Here is an 18,324-nt window from a genome sequence, read left to right as displayed (position 1 = left end):
GCCAGAAAAACGAAAACGCCGCAACATAAAAACATTCTATCCTTACTTTTCGTATTTTACGCAGCTTTTGTACCTCAGTTTCGTAATACTTCAACTGTTGTGTCAACACTTGATGCTGATGATTTAACCATTGCTCGTACTGCAGTTGTATCTGGCGATCCTGTTCATTCACAATATTTTCCGGAGGTGTAGGCGGAGCAGGAATCTGGGAGATATTAAATGTGGCAACCCTTGCTATAAAAAAATTTTATTTTGATTTTATATTATTTTAATTTTATATTTTATTCATTATCACATTATGTGTATAATATATTTCATATAAAATGTTCACAATACTAACGTTCTGGTGGTGTCTGAGTTGCAATTGGTTGTCTAGGCACCTGAGTTGTTAGTTTCGTCGCATCCGGTATTGCTTGCTGCCAATTGGTACCTGGAGCGGATGGTGGGCTTGATGTACAAGATGGCCTAATTACAGGAACTCCTCCAGGTACTGATGTAATTCCTTGTGGAGGAGAAGCAAGGGGTGCAGAACCCAAAACATCTGCATTAAATTGTTCAAACTCACTGTCACTTAGAAGGGATCCTCCGGGAGTTGTAGTATCACTTTGTTGTTGTTGTTGTTGTTGTTGTTGTTGTTGTTGCTGCTGCTGCTGTTGCTGCTGCTTTTCTTGTTCTCGTTTTTCTTGCTCCAATAATTCTTCCAACAATAATGGTTGTTCCTGTAAACACCACTACTGACAGCTTAACAAATCTCCAACCAATTTATGAAATATTATGGAAAAATTTATGTGTTTCAATGAAAAGATTAAAAAGTGATATATAATTATATATGTACTAAATTTCTATATCATAATATTTTATATTTTATCATTATCATTATTTTATCATTAATTACATATTGAAACAAGACACACTAATTATCCCAATAAATGAAAAAAATAATACAAACATGCAAATATTTTATTCCTAACAATTATTAACATAAATATTATTTAGATAAAATGATGTTTATATAAAATATGAACATAAATTTGTAACTATAATGAAGCAAATTAATACACAATCTTTGAAGCCTAATATTTTCTATTTAAAACACACATGCACACATAAAAATGCAACATTTTTTATTAACAATATATATTATATAATAATTGTATAAAAAATCCATTATAATTTTTATTTTGGAAACAAAAATTATTTGAAAACATTCTTTATTTTTTAAATTTATTTTATTTCTAGTGTGATATAGATTTATATTATTATTATTATTAATACAATATATAAAGAACAAAATATTATTAATAAATTATTTAATAATAAAAATTAAATAATAAGAATAATTATATTATAATTTTATTAAAAGTAATGTAGAAAGAAATATTTTTAATAAATATGTAGATTATAAAAGATATATATTTTTAAAATATTAATATCTACATCAAAAAATAAAATAGAAAAATAGTATTAATAATAAAAAAATTTCCATTTTAACTTTCAATATTATATATAACAAAAATTTATTTTAGATATTAATATGATTTGATGTTTATTGTTTGAAAAATAATATTATTTTTATCAGCAACAAAATAAAAATGGTGCAAAAATACTAAAAATAATTTATATAGTAAAATTTTTGAATTTTAATATCATTGCAGGTGATATTATATTGAATGCTGAAAAGTCCCCAAGTCTTGCTCACCTGCAGAAGCAAGGGTCTTCGGTGAGGGTGAGGTGTCATTGCGGGCGTACCAGTATGTACCACAGGGACCATTGGTGGACCCGCCACCGGTACTGGGTGCCCTATATGGATTGGGGGCCGCGTCATACCCCGCCCACCTGGACACAGCCCCATCTAGACATGCACCAACACCAATGCATTGCAAACACCCAGGCGAAAACATCATTTTACCAGCCAATACTTTTATATACTTTTATATTAAATTACTTGCCTACATCCTACATTCATAACAAATTTGAGATTTCCTATTCTTATTTGTTATTATACTTAATAAAATTTGATACTTTATATTATACACTTATGATAAAATTCAAGATACTATAAAATTACAAAATTAAAAATAATTATTTGACATTAAAAATACAATATCCGCGTAACTGTATATCAATTTATATTGAATTATATAGTATATTAATAAATGTATCAAAGAATATATATATATATATATACACATAGAAGAATATATATATATATATATATATATATATACACATAAAAAAATATATATTGTATAAAAATCATAAAAATAATTGTAAATAATAAATTAATCTAATATATAATAAATTAAGATTATGATATTTAATTTTTATTATAAAATCAAAGATTGATTTTGTAATTTGTGTTATATTTTTTGAAAAGCGATCATTATTGATTGCGAGATATTTAGTATTTTTGTGGTTAGAAGAAAGTGTTATTAGATATAATTGCATAAAAAATACGCAAGATTAAAGCGATGCAAAAACATTAGAACATCAAGAATATGTCTAACATATACAAACCTGTATTGGTCCAGGATAAGGGGGTGGTGGTCCAGGATATGGAGGCGGTGGTGGTGGAGGTGGTGGTGCAAGAGGCATTCGAGGGCCAATCATATGATTTACAGCAACCACTCTACCAGCAACATTTGGTACACCTGTTACTCTCATACCAAGACGTTGTTGCTGTGATACTGTAATAATAAATTTAAGTTAGAAACAGTATTTAAGATAAGTTATTTAGAGTGTTATAGAATTATGCGATTGTGAATATATTTTAATATACATACCTTGGATATGTGTTTGTGGTATTCTCTGAGCATGTCCAGGAAATGTAGATGGATAACTGACTGTAACAGTGTTAGTTGATGTAACAACACCAACTGCTCCATCAGGCGAAAGCAAGCGAGTTCCTGGAGGCATTGGCCTACCCATTGCTGCAGCTTGCTGCACATGCTGATGCATTTGTTGTTGTACAACAACTGCTTGAGCATGTGATTGAGGCATAATCGTAGATGACTGTTGTGATGTTTGTGATGTTGCAGTAATAGGTGTTACTGTTTGTGCTTGTGTTGGAGCATTAGATGTCTCTGTTGGTGTTTGTACTGTAGTTGTCGTACACGTGTCACTTATGTCAGTGTGCACCGCATTCGTTACATTTAATTCTGTCGATTTTCGTTCTTCATCCTTAACCTCCTTCTTTTGTTTTTCATCCTTTGTCTCTACTTCAACTTGTTCTAAATCTAAATCAAGTATATTTGTTTTCTCACCACCAGTAATGTTGTCTAATTCGGGATCTGCATATTCCAAAATATTAAAATCTGCTCCCATTTCAGCTGTAACAAAATGAAGAATTAAAATTTATGTTCAATTTTGGTATATAAGGAATATTTATTGTAATTATTTTTTCGTTAATTTAGTGAAGAAATATTTTAAACAAAAATTCAATTTTGCAAAAAGTTACAAAAATAAAATTTTTTAAAAAAATTCAAATTAAAATTATTTTAATGATTTTGAAACACTATATATTTTTGTCTTCATAGCTTTATAATTCATCTCAAGATTTTTTACATTATGAATTATTTTTATTTTACATTATTTTTTACATTATTTTGAAATTACTTTGAATTTAGAAATCTGGAATAATTATATAAAAATATTAACTTATAAAAATAAAATTTTAAAACTATTAAATTATATTAATTTATGACTTGTATACAATATAATAATAATAATAATTATAATATACAAGAATTTGAATCTAGTCAATATATTCATTATTTACATCAGAGTGAAAACATCAATAAATTATATTCATATTTAATTTATGTATTAAAATAACTTCCCATGTTAATTTTCTTAATAAAATATAAAAAAAAAATTTATTATAAATTTAGTAATTATTAGATTTTTGTTTCTAGACATTAGATAGATAGTAGTAATTATTAGATTTTTGTTTCTAGACATTAAATATCAAATAAAAAAATTTTTAAAAATTCATTAATGGCACATGCATTATAAGCTAAACATAAAACTGTATCAAACTTTTTATATATTAATAATATTCCCAATAAAATTAATATATTATAATAAATATGTAATGTAATAATAAATCAATAAATTAATAATATTAAAAATATTAAAATAAAATCAATTCAGATTTATGAATTAATTGTCATATGAATTAATTGTACAGATCATTTCATTTATCTTGACATTAAATATAATTCAAATTAAAATGAATATCAAAAATTACATAATACTATTTAAAAACATTAAGATGATTTTTTATTGAAAAAAAAGAGAGATTTTTAAAAATATTAATATTTATTATTGTAATTTATTGGAAATTGATTAATTTTTATTTAATGAAACTAATTAACTTTAAAATAAACAAAAAAATTAATTTTAAATTGTATTTTGATTAAAAATCGTGATTACTATTACTATAAATATTCTATATAATTAAAAATAAAACAAATTACAAATTATTACATATTACTTACCAAGCAGTTCATCATCATCATCTCCTAAGTCTCCCAATATTGCACTTACGCCCTCGACCTCAACCATTGGTGCTCCTTCTTGCTCTAACTTTTCAAGTTCTGCAGTAACATTATCAGGGATTTCTGATGATTCAGAAGGACTAACAGTGGCTTCATTAACCGTTGTTGGTATCAAAGGAGCTCTTATACCAACTCCTTGATTTAACATTCTAATTCCCTGATTTAAGTTATCTTGAGGTGTTCGTACTATACGTTGAGTTATATTTTGTCCTTGATTAGGATCTATAAATAAAATATTTGTTAAAGTATATAAGAACAATATCATATAATTTCAAATTTCATATACCTGGAAATCTTTGTTGTTGTAAGACATCATAAGGTTCTGTAATAGAATTTCTTACAGCTGGCATACGTGTTTGTAAAGTCTGGTTTCCTTGAAAATGTTGAGGTATGGTTGCAGTTACTTGTGGTCTTTGCAAAAGCATTCTAGTTCGTGGATCTATATTTTGTATTCTGGCATCTATATTTCCTGCCACAGGATGTCTTGAATTTATTCCTAAACATATGTTAAGTAAAATTGTGAAATGAAATAGCAAGTACTTTATAATATTGTAATTGTGAAGATCATTTTTTACCAAATTGATCACTTTTTTCATTGATGTCTTGAGTTTTGTTCAAATTGAAATATAATATAATTCATATAAGATTAAAAAGATATAAATCATCATTTTTCTCATTTCGTATTTATTTAAAAATGTATATATACACATATATATATATATATACATTTGAAAGTTTTTCACAGAATTTGTGATTCCAATACATGATCTTTTATTGTATAATGTTGTAAAAAAAAAAGTCAACGGCATCAAAATCATGATATATGATATATATAATTATATATATAATAATATATATAGATATATAATATAATAATATATATGTAATTTGCAACAGTTTCATTGAGAAAGTATTATATTAATAAATATCTTAAGTATATCTTGTATATAAACTTAAATCTAAGTTTTATTTTAGAAAAAAAAAAATAATTTTAAATATTTACAATGGTATAAAAAATTTTGAATATAACATTTTTCTAAATTTATACAAGATGGATTAAAAATTGTTTATAAATTTTTACAAATTATTAATGAAATAGTAATTACTATAAATTATGAGATAATAATAATAAAAAAATAGATGAATATTATTGAGATGTTAATAAAACTATTTGATTTCATAATCATCATTTCTAAAAGAGCAGATATAAGATAGTAATGATATGATCAATCGATTGTTGTGACCAAAGTAATGATCTATTTACCTAAAATGGAGCAACATCACTATTTTTCAATTTATTTAAAATTAATTGTCAATTAATTTTCGTTTATTAATTGATTCAAATCAAAATAAGATTCAACTAATTCATAGAAAACACTTTGAAGTATCTTTTTCAATTTTTTAAAAACACAATCTCAAACTGAAAATTGAAAAATAAAAATTTATAATTTTTGATATTAAAAAAATAATTTTTTGATTCAAAAAAAATATATTTTAAAAATTTTTCCATTTTTTCCAAAATGAAAAGAAAAAATGAAATAAATCTGATAAATATTTTCAAGATAAACATTCAAATCTATGCAAAATTTAAAGGCCTATAATTTTTAAACAAATATAAAATCAATAATGACTCATATCCCTCTAATTTTATGAGAATATTATATCTCATATTATATCTTTATATATCATATCATATTATATCATATATTATATTTCAATTTGAACAAAATCCAAAACAAGGAAAAAAATGATTAATTTGGACATGACATGATATAATAATAAGAAAAAATAAATATAGAATATTACCAATTTGATTTCTTATTAAAACATTTGGTTGAATAGGCATCCTAGCTCTAACAATACCAGGAGGTAAAGGATGCCTGAAAGTACCTTCACTAGTACTAGTTGCCGCTTGTTGTGGAAGTTGTACATGACCTGTATCAAATTGTTGATTGCTTTCCGTATTATTTTGACTATCTAGAAATTGATACAAACTTACTTGAAATGTATGATTTAATAAAATGACATAATCTCTGCTATATAATATACCTTGATTCCATGTAGTGCTCACAGGTTCCATTTTTTTATTAAATTGTTGTCTTTGCAAAAGATCACGTAACTGTCTATTATTAATCACTTCTGATTGTTGATTGAACACTTCAGGTTGTTGTGAATCTTGTCGAGATTCTGGCCTTGGTGAGGAATAATTTGGAGCAGGAGAAGGTGTGGGAGGCTGGCTACTGTATGGATCAGGTGTACGAGATGGTGCATATACATGAGTAGAAGGACGAGTAGTAGGAGCATTAAACATAGGCCGTGGTGTACCTGGTGGTTGAGAAAAGACATCGCTTCTTGGAGAAGTGGAGTATGATGATGTACCACTAATTTGTGACCTAGGAGTTTGAGAAGCTTGAGAATAAGCTTCAGTATTATCAAAACGTTGAAAATGATCTTGAGGTTGTGATGAAGCTGGAGATTGTGGAAAATCATGAGGAGACTGTGGCGCTTGCGGAGAAAACGGAGAGGGTGGTTGTGTAAAATTATTTGGCATTCCTGGTCTAACAACATTTCCAACTGGACGTGTCATTGTTGTACAAGATTGAGTGGGTAAACGTGGTATACTCTGATGAGGACTTTGAGGTGCTAAACCTCGTGTAACTTTTATGGAAGGAGCGGCAAATGTATTGCGTGATCCTGGAGACGGTGAAGCTAATGGTCCCATATGATTTCCATCCTATAAAATAAATAATATTTATAAAAATATATTTCGATCATTGCAAAAATACATTATAATAGTATTAACTAAAATTTTACTTGTGATGTGGAAACTTGTAGTTGTGTTGTTAATCCTGTAGTATTGTCGGCATTTACTTGAGTTGTATTATCTTCACTTATTTGTCTATGAACTCTAGTAATAGCTATCAAAAAACATAATATAAATCCAAAATTTAAATAGCGTTATAATATATATATATATTTTAGTTTAGAATTACATACCATGTACACGTTGTTCGTGAATAACTTGTTGTTGCATTTGTGCTTGCTGTTGACGCAATGCTTGTAATTGTTTCCATTGACGTTCTTGTTCAGCTTCTCTACTGGAACGATCTCTATTGGAAAGTCTCTCTTGTTCCTGTTAAAAACAATTTTATTAGATCTAAAAATTAATTAAAAAGAAGATCATTATATTCTTACAATCTGTGTCAATAAAATATTTAATACTAATTATTTAATAATAATAAAATATTTTATTTCGAAATTTTTAATTATTTAATTATTTAATTAACGAAGTAATTTAAGAATATAGTGATCCATTTTTTCTCGAAGCAATATAAAATATACAATAAGGCAAATTGACAATCAGCCAAGTGTACTTTAAATTCAACATTCAAATAATATTACTAAATTAATATAATTAGCAAAATCTTAATATTTATATATGCAACATAGTTATAATAACCAGCCACCATCTAGAATAATTATTTAATCAAAAGTTTATATAAAGAAATTTTTTTTACCACACAAAACACCCATAAACATTTATTTCAGATTAATTTATAATATTTCCATGCACTGTATCATTGAATAAAAAAAATATATTTTGTCTTGTATCAAAGATACAAGATCATTCTTCTTGTGCATATTAAATAAAATAAAAAAAATTTGTTATATTTATAATAAAAATCATATACAACTGAAATCATAAATACTTTAAAATTATATTAAATATATTAGCAATTAAAAATTTAAATTATATTATTAAATATGATTAAATAATAATAATTAAATATATATATAATTATAATATGTATAAAAATAATAACACCAAATCTAAAATACTGTTGTGTTTACTGTTGTGTACTACTAAAAACATAAGCATCTGAAAATGTAAAAAGCGACAAACGTTAGTAAAATTAATTATAATATTGTTGTAGGTATAACATATTACATTCAACAAATATCTACCAATAATTTATAACACAATTTAAAAAAGCAATATCATATCGATAGATAGGAAGTTAAATATATTTATTTTTATATGAAATATAATTATATTCATATGAAATATTTTTGGAATGAAGGAATAGGAAAAAAGAAAAATATGTGCTACCAGTTGTCTTTAACATGCCATTACAATATAATAAAATATGCAAAATAAAATATTTGCAATAGTACAGTCCAACAAATTATCTAATATAAAATTTATATAATAAAAAGTGTCTGATCAATTAAACTAAATATTATTAAATAAAAATAATAATATATCTTAACAATATGAGATGATTCATTACATGAGACTATTTATCATATCAATAATGCATTAAAGACTGGAATATTCTATATCTTTGATAAAAATAAAAAATAAAGTAAATAAAAAATAAAGTATCATTGGGACTGATGCATATACAACAATAATTCTATTATCTTTGTTCTAAAAACGGAAAGGACACTAAATGTCGACCAGACACGTGGCACAAAGCAAGACACTAGAGGCACAGAATAGGTGGCTCACCATAGGGGACTGTACAGGTACAGTGTGAATAATTGCAGTGGGTGGCGGATCGTAGTGCTCCTGGCTGAGGGAAGGAAGGGTGCGCATGATTTCAGATGGGGTGAGCACTCTAATCTGGTGGTCTACCGAGGATAATTGGCGAACAGGACCTACTCCCACCATAACGTTGGTAGTGGGGGATGCCTGAGAAATGCTCAGACTGTTAGCGATAGTACTGGTACTGATCGTAATGTGAGCAGGTGTAGGACGTTGCTGGGATGGTGACGTTTGATGCTGCCCTTCACCGGCGCCCATGTTGCAGTAAGAAGCAGTTGCTGATGTGCAAGGCGTGGCTGACGACTGAGCTACTCTAGCCTGGCTACCGGATATCTCTTGGTGCGCCAGGCTGTTAATGGAATTAATAGAATTCACAGAACTGGGCCTGGGTGAAGAAGAAGGGGTCGTGGATGTTGGAGAAGGACTCGGGGAAGTAGATGTTAGCTGCTTCGGCGGTCCCTGCACCGCACACACCTCCGCATGATGATTACTGCTAACTGTTGATACTGTCACTCCTGTTGTCGACACAGTCATTCCATTCTTTTCCTGTGTCTTTTCACTGCCCACTGAGGTCAAAAGTCCAATCTGCCTTTGGTTGGAAGCCATAGCTACTACTGGAGAAACTTGAGCTGATGTCATAGTTGTGACAGGTTTGGTGATGATGGTAGGTGCACTTGTTGCAGTGACTGGGGTCGTGCTTGGTATATCCTTGGATATCTGTCGGTTCAAGGGGTGCCTCGTTCACACACTTACATTATAGTATTCATGGCTTACATATTTCGAAAATATATCATACAAAGGTAATAGTGTAAAATTCAATTCTTCAGAGGATTCTAAGGAAAATGAAGGATCACTATTGGGAAAAAGCTAGATTTAAATCGGTATTCCTAAAATATCAAATTAGCATCTACATTTCTAATGAAACATGATCTGACAGAAGATATGATTAAATATTGTTAGAAAAATGGTGATTTATATTTAGAAGGTAAGTAAAGAATATGTTTCAATGTAATTAAATAATGTAATAACATTCATCATGATGATTAACATAAAGATAAAGCAATTGCATATTATGTCCAATATAAAAGAATAAATATTTAATAATTTCAATATAATATAATATCAAAAGAATAATTATAAATTAACGTAATTATGAATTTTTTATATTGCAGTTAATTGTTTATATTTTTATATTATATTATCAAGTTTCTTCTTTAAACAGATCATGTAAATGAAATTTCAATAATTGTAAGAATATACAGGTATTGGACACAAAGGACAAGCTGTTAGTTTGACCTGTGTGTTAGCACAAGACATCTTTAAAGATGACAATGGGTACGATTCACATAAAGATTCACGCTTTTCTAGCACTTATATTTTTCTTTAAAAGTATTCTAAAAACATTCCTACCTGCTGAGTCTTTTTCATGCGAATTGCAGCTCTATTATCTCGTGCCAGTGTTAGATATGGAGCTTTTTTATCATTGGGCAATGCACGCCATTTTTTTAATATTTGTTTACATCTTTCTGACCAAGCTTAAATAATATATATAAATACAAATTATTATTATAATTATTTAAATTAAGTTTATATCTAAGATATAAATAAAATAAAAAATAAAATAAATATACCTGGATATTCTGTTTTCCATTCTGGATGGTTAATATTTGCATAAAGTACAGAAGATATAGTAGCTCCTGGACCTAAAGCTTCATCAGCTTCCATTTTAAGATTACTTCTTTGGTTATATGAAATTGTAGTATTGCTTGTTGATGAAGTACCCTCATCATCAGGATTGACCCATGGACTTCTTGGTTCAGAGAAAGCAGGACTGAATTGTGGACTACTAAAAAATATAAAATAAAAAAAGAAAAAGAAAAAAAAATTATTTAAAATATTTTACTTTTCAATTTTATTATATATAATGAACATACTTGCTGTATTCTGAATGATATGGAGATGGTGGTGGAAAACTCATTGGAGAATTTAAATTAGATTGACCAACAGAAGGTAGTGTACCAGGTACTTGAGGTCTTGCTATAGGCATTGTTGTTTGTATACCTATTATATTTTTTTATGAAAACTATGTATTTTAAATCATAATTTTTTATCAAAAATAATTATTAAATTAGTTTACCAGGATGTGGTAATGGAGATACAAGAGGTGTTGTTGAAGATGTAGGATGTGATGGTTGAGCTTGAACAGGAAAGACTGATGATTCTTGAGATTCTTGAGATTCATCAGTTAAAACCCCTTTAAATATTTCTTCAATATCTTTACTATCCATGTTAGGTAAACCTAATAAAAATGTAACTGATAATTAATATTATTATTATTATTATTATAAATAATAAAAAATTGATAATAGTCTACCTGTATCTCTGACCATTGATTCTATATTGAAATGTGGACTGAGAATATCTGTTAATTCATCTTTAGTCGTTCCTGGTGTATCATCCAGTTCATCTAATGCTTCACTAGCTTTTGCTAAGTCTTCATCTGGTTCATTCATTATAGTATTAACAAGATCATTGTCAAGTAAGTCACCCGAAATAGGCAATATGTCACCAAGAGCTTCAGTATCACTACCTTCGTCATCTACAATTTCTTCACGTTTTATAGGTGCTTCTGGAGGTACTTTCTCTTCTTCCTTTTCTTGTTTAGCTTTAACTTGTTCCATTGCTTTTAATTCATCTTGAGATAATTGAATAGTATCTGCATTTCCAGATACATTTCGCTCACTATCTGATTCACTGCTACTTTCCAATTCCTTATCTTTGGTTGTATCCATAAGATCTTTACCAAAGAACGCCTCTTGCATGTAGAGAGGAAAACATTCGGAAAGTTTTGTCTTTGGTTTTCTTCTCTGTGGTTTTCTACGTGGTTTATCATCGTTTACAACTGTTGAATCCGATGGTTTTTCTGTATCTCCATCTTCTTCTTTATCTTTGCGAGTGCCTCTTAATCTAACAATAAAACCACCGATGCCTAACTTTTGTAAGTTACGTTGTCGTTTACGTCTTAAAATTGGTATGCCATTTTCAGTTGTATAAATACTAAAACCTTCTGGTGGTGGTTGATCACCACGTGGCGTCCATACCATACCTTCTTTGAGTACTTCTGTTGGTTCATCTTTAACATCTGCTAAATCTATTTTTCCTCCATTTTCTTCTAAAGAATTATCTAAACTCCCACCAGCAACAACAGATTCTATAGTTGCCATTATGTCTGCTTCTTTATCAATTAAAGGATGTATTTTTCTTCTTTTCTTTCTTGTTTGTTGGTGTTCTGAAGTCAATGATTTTATGTGATTCATACCAGCTTCAGATAAATAAACGCCGTCAATTAAATATTGTTGAGGAGAAGGTTTATAAAGTTCAGGACTGCGTGATGTCGGTGGTGGAGAGCGAGGATATTTATTTGGTTGTGGTTTCGGTTGATTACATAAAAGATGGGGTGGTGGAATATCTCTTGGACGACAAAGTATACAAATATAACCTTCTTCTGCACATTTTTCAGCTTCTGCTTCACTTTTAATCGAATCACATGCACAATGCAACCATCTTTCACATTGAATGCATTGTATTATTAAATCACCTTCATTATATGCTTCTTGACAAGATATGCAGGCAGTATGAGATGCACAAGGACCACACTGTGTGTAATTTTTTTGCCAACTACTATTAAATCCTGGATCATTTGAACCACATGTTTGACAATGGGCACACCATTTGCATTTCCATGTTCCATGTGGCACATAATCTAATGGTGGATCCATACAATAAATATGATAACTGATATCACAATCATCACATAAAATCAAACGACCCTCGTCATTTCTTTCACCACAACCTTCGCATACTGTACAATCAAGGCACCGCCAACCTTTTTGTAATATTACTTTAGTAACTTTGACATTAGCGCAATAAGGATGATAACATTGACCACATTGTGCACAAGCAATTAAACATCCTTCTTGGTCAGTGCCAATCGCACCACACATTACGCAAATATCTTGAGTCAATACAAATTTATCTTTTGCAGAACATAATACAAGTCTATTTTCAATACCTGGTTCATCTTCTTTTGAAAATGAGTCTGACATTGGTCTCTGTAATAATTAATATATACAATTAAGACATATTTATTTCTGTAAAAGAAAAGACATTAAAACATTAAGAACTAATATAAATAATAAATTTTACCTGCAGTCCTACACCTGGTACACCAAAAATACCTCTCATTTTTGCTTTGGGCCCTCTTTTTCTTCCAAACTCTGTCATTTTTTGTCGTTTTTGATATCCAAGTTTACCAATTCCTTTTGGTCGGCCAATAATTCCACCTCCAAGTCCTAGTCGCTTCTTTGCAATTTTAGATGCACAAAATGGCTTTCCTTTTCCAAGACCTATAGAATACAGTGCTTCCTCTGATCCTCCTTGATAATCAAATTCTGACGAATCTCCATCACCGTACAGACTTTCTTGTGATGCACTTAAACTCAAATCTCCACCATAATCGTCAATATTATCTTTTCTTTTTACAAGTGCCATATTTTTGCAATGTAGACAAACATATTCATAATCAGGTTTAACTTCTTTACGATGTTGATAAGTTAATGGATCAGCCTCAGGGTCACAGGTACCATGAACAAATTTTTTACATGCACTACATTGAACCATTTCTCTATACGCGGCAGCTCGATATGCCTTTCTACAAAGAGGACACGAAAAACCTTTGTTTCTTTGTTGGTAACACGAATCACATACAGTGTAATGGGAATGCCACCGTGATGAAAGACCAGCGCCTGGTGTACGCGAACCACAGTCTGTGCATACACGGCAGCACTTACACTTCCAACCATATTTAGGTATAGATGTAACAATTGGTCGTAAACAACTAGGATGATACGCTTTTTCACAACGTTCACATAACATTACTTTTGAAACATCTTCTGGTTGACGGCACACTTGACATACTCTGCAAGATGCACACTGCCAGCCAGCTCGTACACCAGGTAATAATGCCAAACCAACACAACTACCATGGTAATGTTGGCCGCAAATGGAACACATTACTAAGTTGGAAACATCTCCCATTCCACAGCACTGCATACATGTAACATCACCGTTCACTAAAATAAAAGAGAATATATAAATATGTACATTTAATATACATAAATATTCTACACAAATAATATATACAATATATACATAATATATACAAATATTCTATATAAATTTTTTAGCTAAATAAACGATTACATAGCACTTACATAGAAGTGGAACCTGTCCCAAATGTTGACTGCAAAAGAGGGATAAACTTTTTGTATCTTGGAAACAACTTGAAGCTGCAGCACATGGTAAATGAAAATAACGATTGCACGATGCCACCTATTAAAAAGTAAAATATGTATATTGTATTTTTTATTGTAATTGACTATATTATATCTGTATTATGTATTAAATCAGATCAAATAAACAAAACATTTAGCATATAAATCAGATGCTGAAACTTTAGCTATTGGTTAGTGAATTAATCAAGATATTAAGATCAAATTTATATTAAGCAAATTATGATATCAATTGAGTATTTTTTATAGACTATTTATAAATTTCTATCTCATTTTTTATTGATTTTATTTTTCTTTATTTATTTTTTTTTTAATTTAAAAAATCTAATCTATTTTAATAGTAAATTAATATTTCGAAAAATTATGTATATATAAATATATATTTATAAAAAAGATTTAAAAAAAGAGAGTAAAAAATACTGACTTTGCAAGGAATTCCAGCTCCATAATGAGAACAAAAAGCGCAACGTCTCGATGAAGCTTGAACTATCGCTGGACTCAACGATTCCGTTGTTAACTCTTGAGTATTGCTTGACCATACTGCACAAGATTGATGAACATAATAGTGCCCAGTTGATTCAAATAATGTTCCTATTTCTGGTTCTTCCGAATATCCTACTATAGTTAATTCTTCCACTGGTTCCGAAAAATTTGTTAGACTAGTATTTCTATAAATAATAATTTGATTATAGTTAACATTAAAATAATTATATATACGAAAATTTATTATACCTAAATACCTGCACTTAGCTAGACTTTTTTGTCTACGACAAGTGACAGCACCAGGACCTGCTGCACGTGGACTTTTATCTCCAGTAGATATATCAATAAGATGATCAGTTATTTCGTCGCGATTAGTTGATTTTTCAGGAGTGAAACCTTCAGGGCAAGTAAATCTTAATAATTCACCCTGACCTAATTGACTTCTTTCGCCCAAATTACATAAAGCACATACTTTTCCTGGCCTAAAAAATATTTTCTTAATAAATATTTTCTTTATTACTTATAATGCAATTAATATAAAAATATAAAGAAAAATATTTAATATTCTTACCACTGTTCTAGAAAATATGGTGGTTCTTCTGGTGCTGGCATACATCTCTCAGTGTTAGATGTCTCTCCATCAGGAGTATCTTCACCAAGACGAAGAGGACTTGGGGATTCTGAATGTGTATCATCATCTTTACTTTTAGTACGGCGTGGTACACCTCTTGCATATCCAAGACTAAAAAATAAAAATGAAAAGAAAAATTAAATATAATTGTATATTACATATAAATTAATTTAATTATATTTATGCATTTCATTTTTACAAAATACTAACCCTTTACCCCTAGTGGTCCCTCTTCCAAAAGGTCTACGAGTACCTCCACCACGTGTAATACCAAGTGGACGTTCTTTTCTAGGTCTACCTGGACCCCGCCTAATATTTAAAGGTTTACCTCCAGGAAGTGGAAATTTCTGGTACCGTAAAGGATCATGAAAAGCTTCATCTGGGGTTACTGCAAGAGAAACAAATTTTTGTGCTTCCTCTGAAATGATATATAATTTTTATAATAACATTTTATATAAAAAATATTAAAAATACAATATAAATTATTCATACCATAAATTTATTAATATATATATATATATTAGGAATATATATATATATTATATATATATATTATATATATATATATATATATATATATATATTTATATATATTAGGAATATATATACTCACTATTACCAGGAGTTGTTGGTACAGGACCAAGCAATTGATCTGAATTGGCTGGTGATACAGGAATTCCTGTTGTTTCTTCATCTTCATCTTCACCATCAGAGGCTTCATCTAGTTCCATTTCTTCCTCACCCTCAAGACGCTCTTCATCATCCATGGCACCTTTACTAAACCTCTGTTGCTATGTAGTCCTATGTAAACAAAAAAACTTATATTATAAATGTGAATTTAAAAATCAATTTTTTGTAAATTTATGTTTATATTAAAAAATTAAAGAATTACAATGAAATTTTCAAATATATCTCTTAAATTTAATATACTTTTTTTCCTAAATTTTTTTGACATAACCTATTGAACATTAAAATATATATGTTAAAAAAATTGACAAAATATTTTATATTTAATATTCTTTGCATTATTCATAATTTTATAAGTTATTAATTATAATAAATTATTGTAAAATTATCATAAATTATATTTTTAATTACATATATTAATTATATTTAATTATAAGTTTTTTTAATCTATAATTTTTTATCTAAAAACATAATTTTTATAAAATAAATTATATTATTTATCTTTATTTAATAACATTTAAAAAATAAAAATATAATATATATGAATTATATGTACATAAAAAAATTAATGACAGTTATAACAGAATTCATTATAAAAAAAATACAAACAAATTTTATAACATATACAATATTATATGTTTATTATTAATTTCAATTTTATTATTTCAATTTTGATTTTAATCTCAACTTCATATTTTATATTTTTATATTTTATATATAATATTTTTATATTTTATTTTATATTTTATATTTTTTTAAATAAAACATAATATTTTTCTCTTTTTCTCTGTTTTTTTTAAGCATAAATGTTTTGAAATAATTTAAACACAAAATATATAATTCCATAATTAAAAACTTAGATTTTTTTAAAAGGAAATAAGTATCTTTTTGAACATGAGACAAACAAATCTTTAAAATACATTAATACATAATCCTAAATAAAAATTCTCTTCTAAAATAATAAATTTTCAATTATTCATATAATTAAATTATTATATTTTAATTAAATTATTATATTATTCATATATTAAATTATTCTTAAAATGCTCTTACTGTAGAGGTCTATTTTTAAATAAAAGAATATTATATTTTACATAAATATATCTTAAATATATATAATCACAATATTTACAAAATTTTATTTTATATTTATTCTTTCATTTATTTTTTATCTTTTAAAATCTTAAAATAATATTTATAATTCAAAATTTTTAAAATTTATTTAAATTGTTACTAATAATTCATGTATAAGCGATGTACAAAACATCAATCATTTTCTTACGTGTCAATGCTTATTCCTTAGTCTTATCATAAATTCCTATACTAATATTATTTTTCATAGGAAAAATTTGGTTTCACTTAAAAATTATTTTCATTTGTTAATAAAAGACACAACCTCGTTTTTGGTTCGAACTCACATAGTTTTTAATCTCTTTATAGTATAGTCCTCAGTCAGCTACAGCAGGATGGCGTGCCGCTCGACAATCGGCGGTCATTCCACAGTGGGGAAAACTGAGGCACTATAATCACCGAAAAACGCCACTTTTCATCACCAAAACTCACAAACTGTACTTGTCACTATGAACCGTATCATCACATACGAAACATTGTTTTGTGATTAAATTCCTGCGTGCACAATTAACTTAGATTAAATAAGGCAAAGGACAATTTTGTTGGCACGGCCTTTACGGCGACAGTACGCCATTGCTATGTCAGAGTTTGCAGGCTATAAACATACCCGGGCCGTTCGTAATCACGCCGGATCACGTACCTTCCAGTTACTGTTGTCTCCGTTGCAGTTTCATGGCGGCTTTGCACGCGGAATTATCGGGATCCTCGTCGAAATTCGCAGGACTCATCCAAGTAAACATCTTGTAGTAACAGAAAAAAATGTCATAAGCTGCATGAACGGAAGAGTACGCAACTGACGAAGCGCTAAAATCACGGAGTCCGGATGTCGGAACAAAGCCAGAGTGCGCACTCGCTTAGAACTGTACATGTGCTGCCATCATTGAATGATAGATGAAAATGCAAAGAAAATATTGAAGTAGGGAATTGGCGAAA

General features: G+C 28.5%; 1 protein-coding gene across 15 annotated transcripts in view; it reads right to left on the bottom strand.

Moving 5' to 3' along the window:
• LOC122713965 (histone-lysine N-methyltransferase 2C-like) overlaps positions 1-18,159 on the bottom strand; it is a 30,535-nt gene extending 12,376 nt beyond the window's left edge. For 2 of the 15 annotated variants that reach the window (XM_043934851.1, XM_043934852.1), the window contains exons 1-24: positions 17,679-18,146; positions 16,193-16,374; positions 15,784-15,961; positions 15,514-15,684; positions 15,200-15,424; positions 14,884-15,127; positions 14,382-14,499; positions 13,315-14,240; positions 11,483-13,220; positions 11,246-11,407; positions 11,043-11,169; positions 10,740-10,954; positions 10,519-10,643; positions 7,557-7,692; positions 7,374-7,477; positions 6,609-7,293; positions 6,366-6,536; positions 4,846-5,055; positions 4,500-4,781; positions 2,784-3,329; positions 2,518-2,687; positions 1,700-1,852; positions 341-731; positions 47-234 (exon numbers count right to left, since the gene is read on the bottom strand). In XM_043934851.1, coding sequence (XP_043790786.1) covers positions 47-234; positions 341-731; positions 1,700-1,852; positions 2,518-2,687; positions 2,784-3,329; positions 4,500-4,781; positions 4,846-5,055; positions 6,366-6,536; positions 6,609-7,293; positions 7,374-7,477; positions 7,557-7,692; positions 10,519-10,643; positions 10,740-10,954; positions 11,043-11,169; positions 11,246-11,407; positions 11,483-13,220; positions 13,315-14,240; positions 14,382-14,499; positions 14,884-15,127; positions 15,200-15,424; positions 15,514-15,684; positions 15,784-15,961; positions 16,193-16,340 — 7,413 coding nt within the window. In that variant the 5' untranslated portion in view covers positions 16,341-16,374; positions 17,679-18,146. Of the gene's footprint in view, positions 1-46; positions 235-340; positions 732-1,699; positions 1,853-2,517; positions 2,688-2,783; positions 3,330-4,499; positions 4,782-4,845; positions 5,056-6,365; positions 6,537-6,608; positions 7,294-7,373; positions 7,478-7,556; positions 7,693-9,582; positions 9,826-10,518; positions 10,644-10,739; positions 10,955-11,042; positions 11,170-11,245; positions 11,408-11,482; positions 13,221-13,314; positions 14,241-14,381; positions 14,500-14,883; positions 15,128-15,199; positions 15,425-15,513; positions 15,685-15,783; positions 15,992-16,186; positions 16,375-17,678 lie in introns of all 15 variants that reach the window. The other 13 variants (XM_043934846.1, XM_043934847.1, XM_043934837.1 and 10 more) reach the window with 13 other exon arrangements.
• Positions 18,160-18,324: the final 165 nt, after the last annotated feature.

The sequence above is a fragment of the Apis laboriosa genome, unplaced genomic scaffold, assembly GCF_014066325.1.
Source record: "Apis laboriosa isolate Shangri-la unplaced genomic scaffold, ASM1406632v1 scaffold26_cov146, whole genome shotgun sequence".
In the NCBI taxonomy this organism is placed as follows: Eukaryota; Metazoa; Arthropoda; class Insecta; order Hymenoptera; family Apidae; genus Apis; species Apis laboriosa.
Note: the sequence above shows the minus strand (reverse complement) of the source record. Positions and strands in the feature narration are given on the sequence as shown.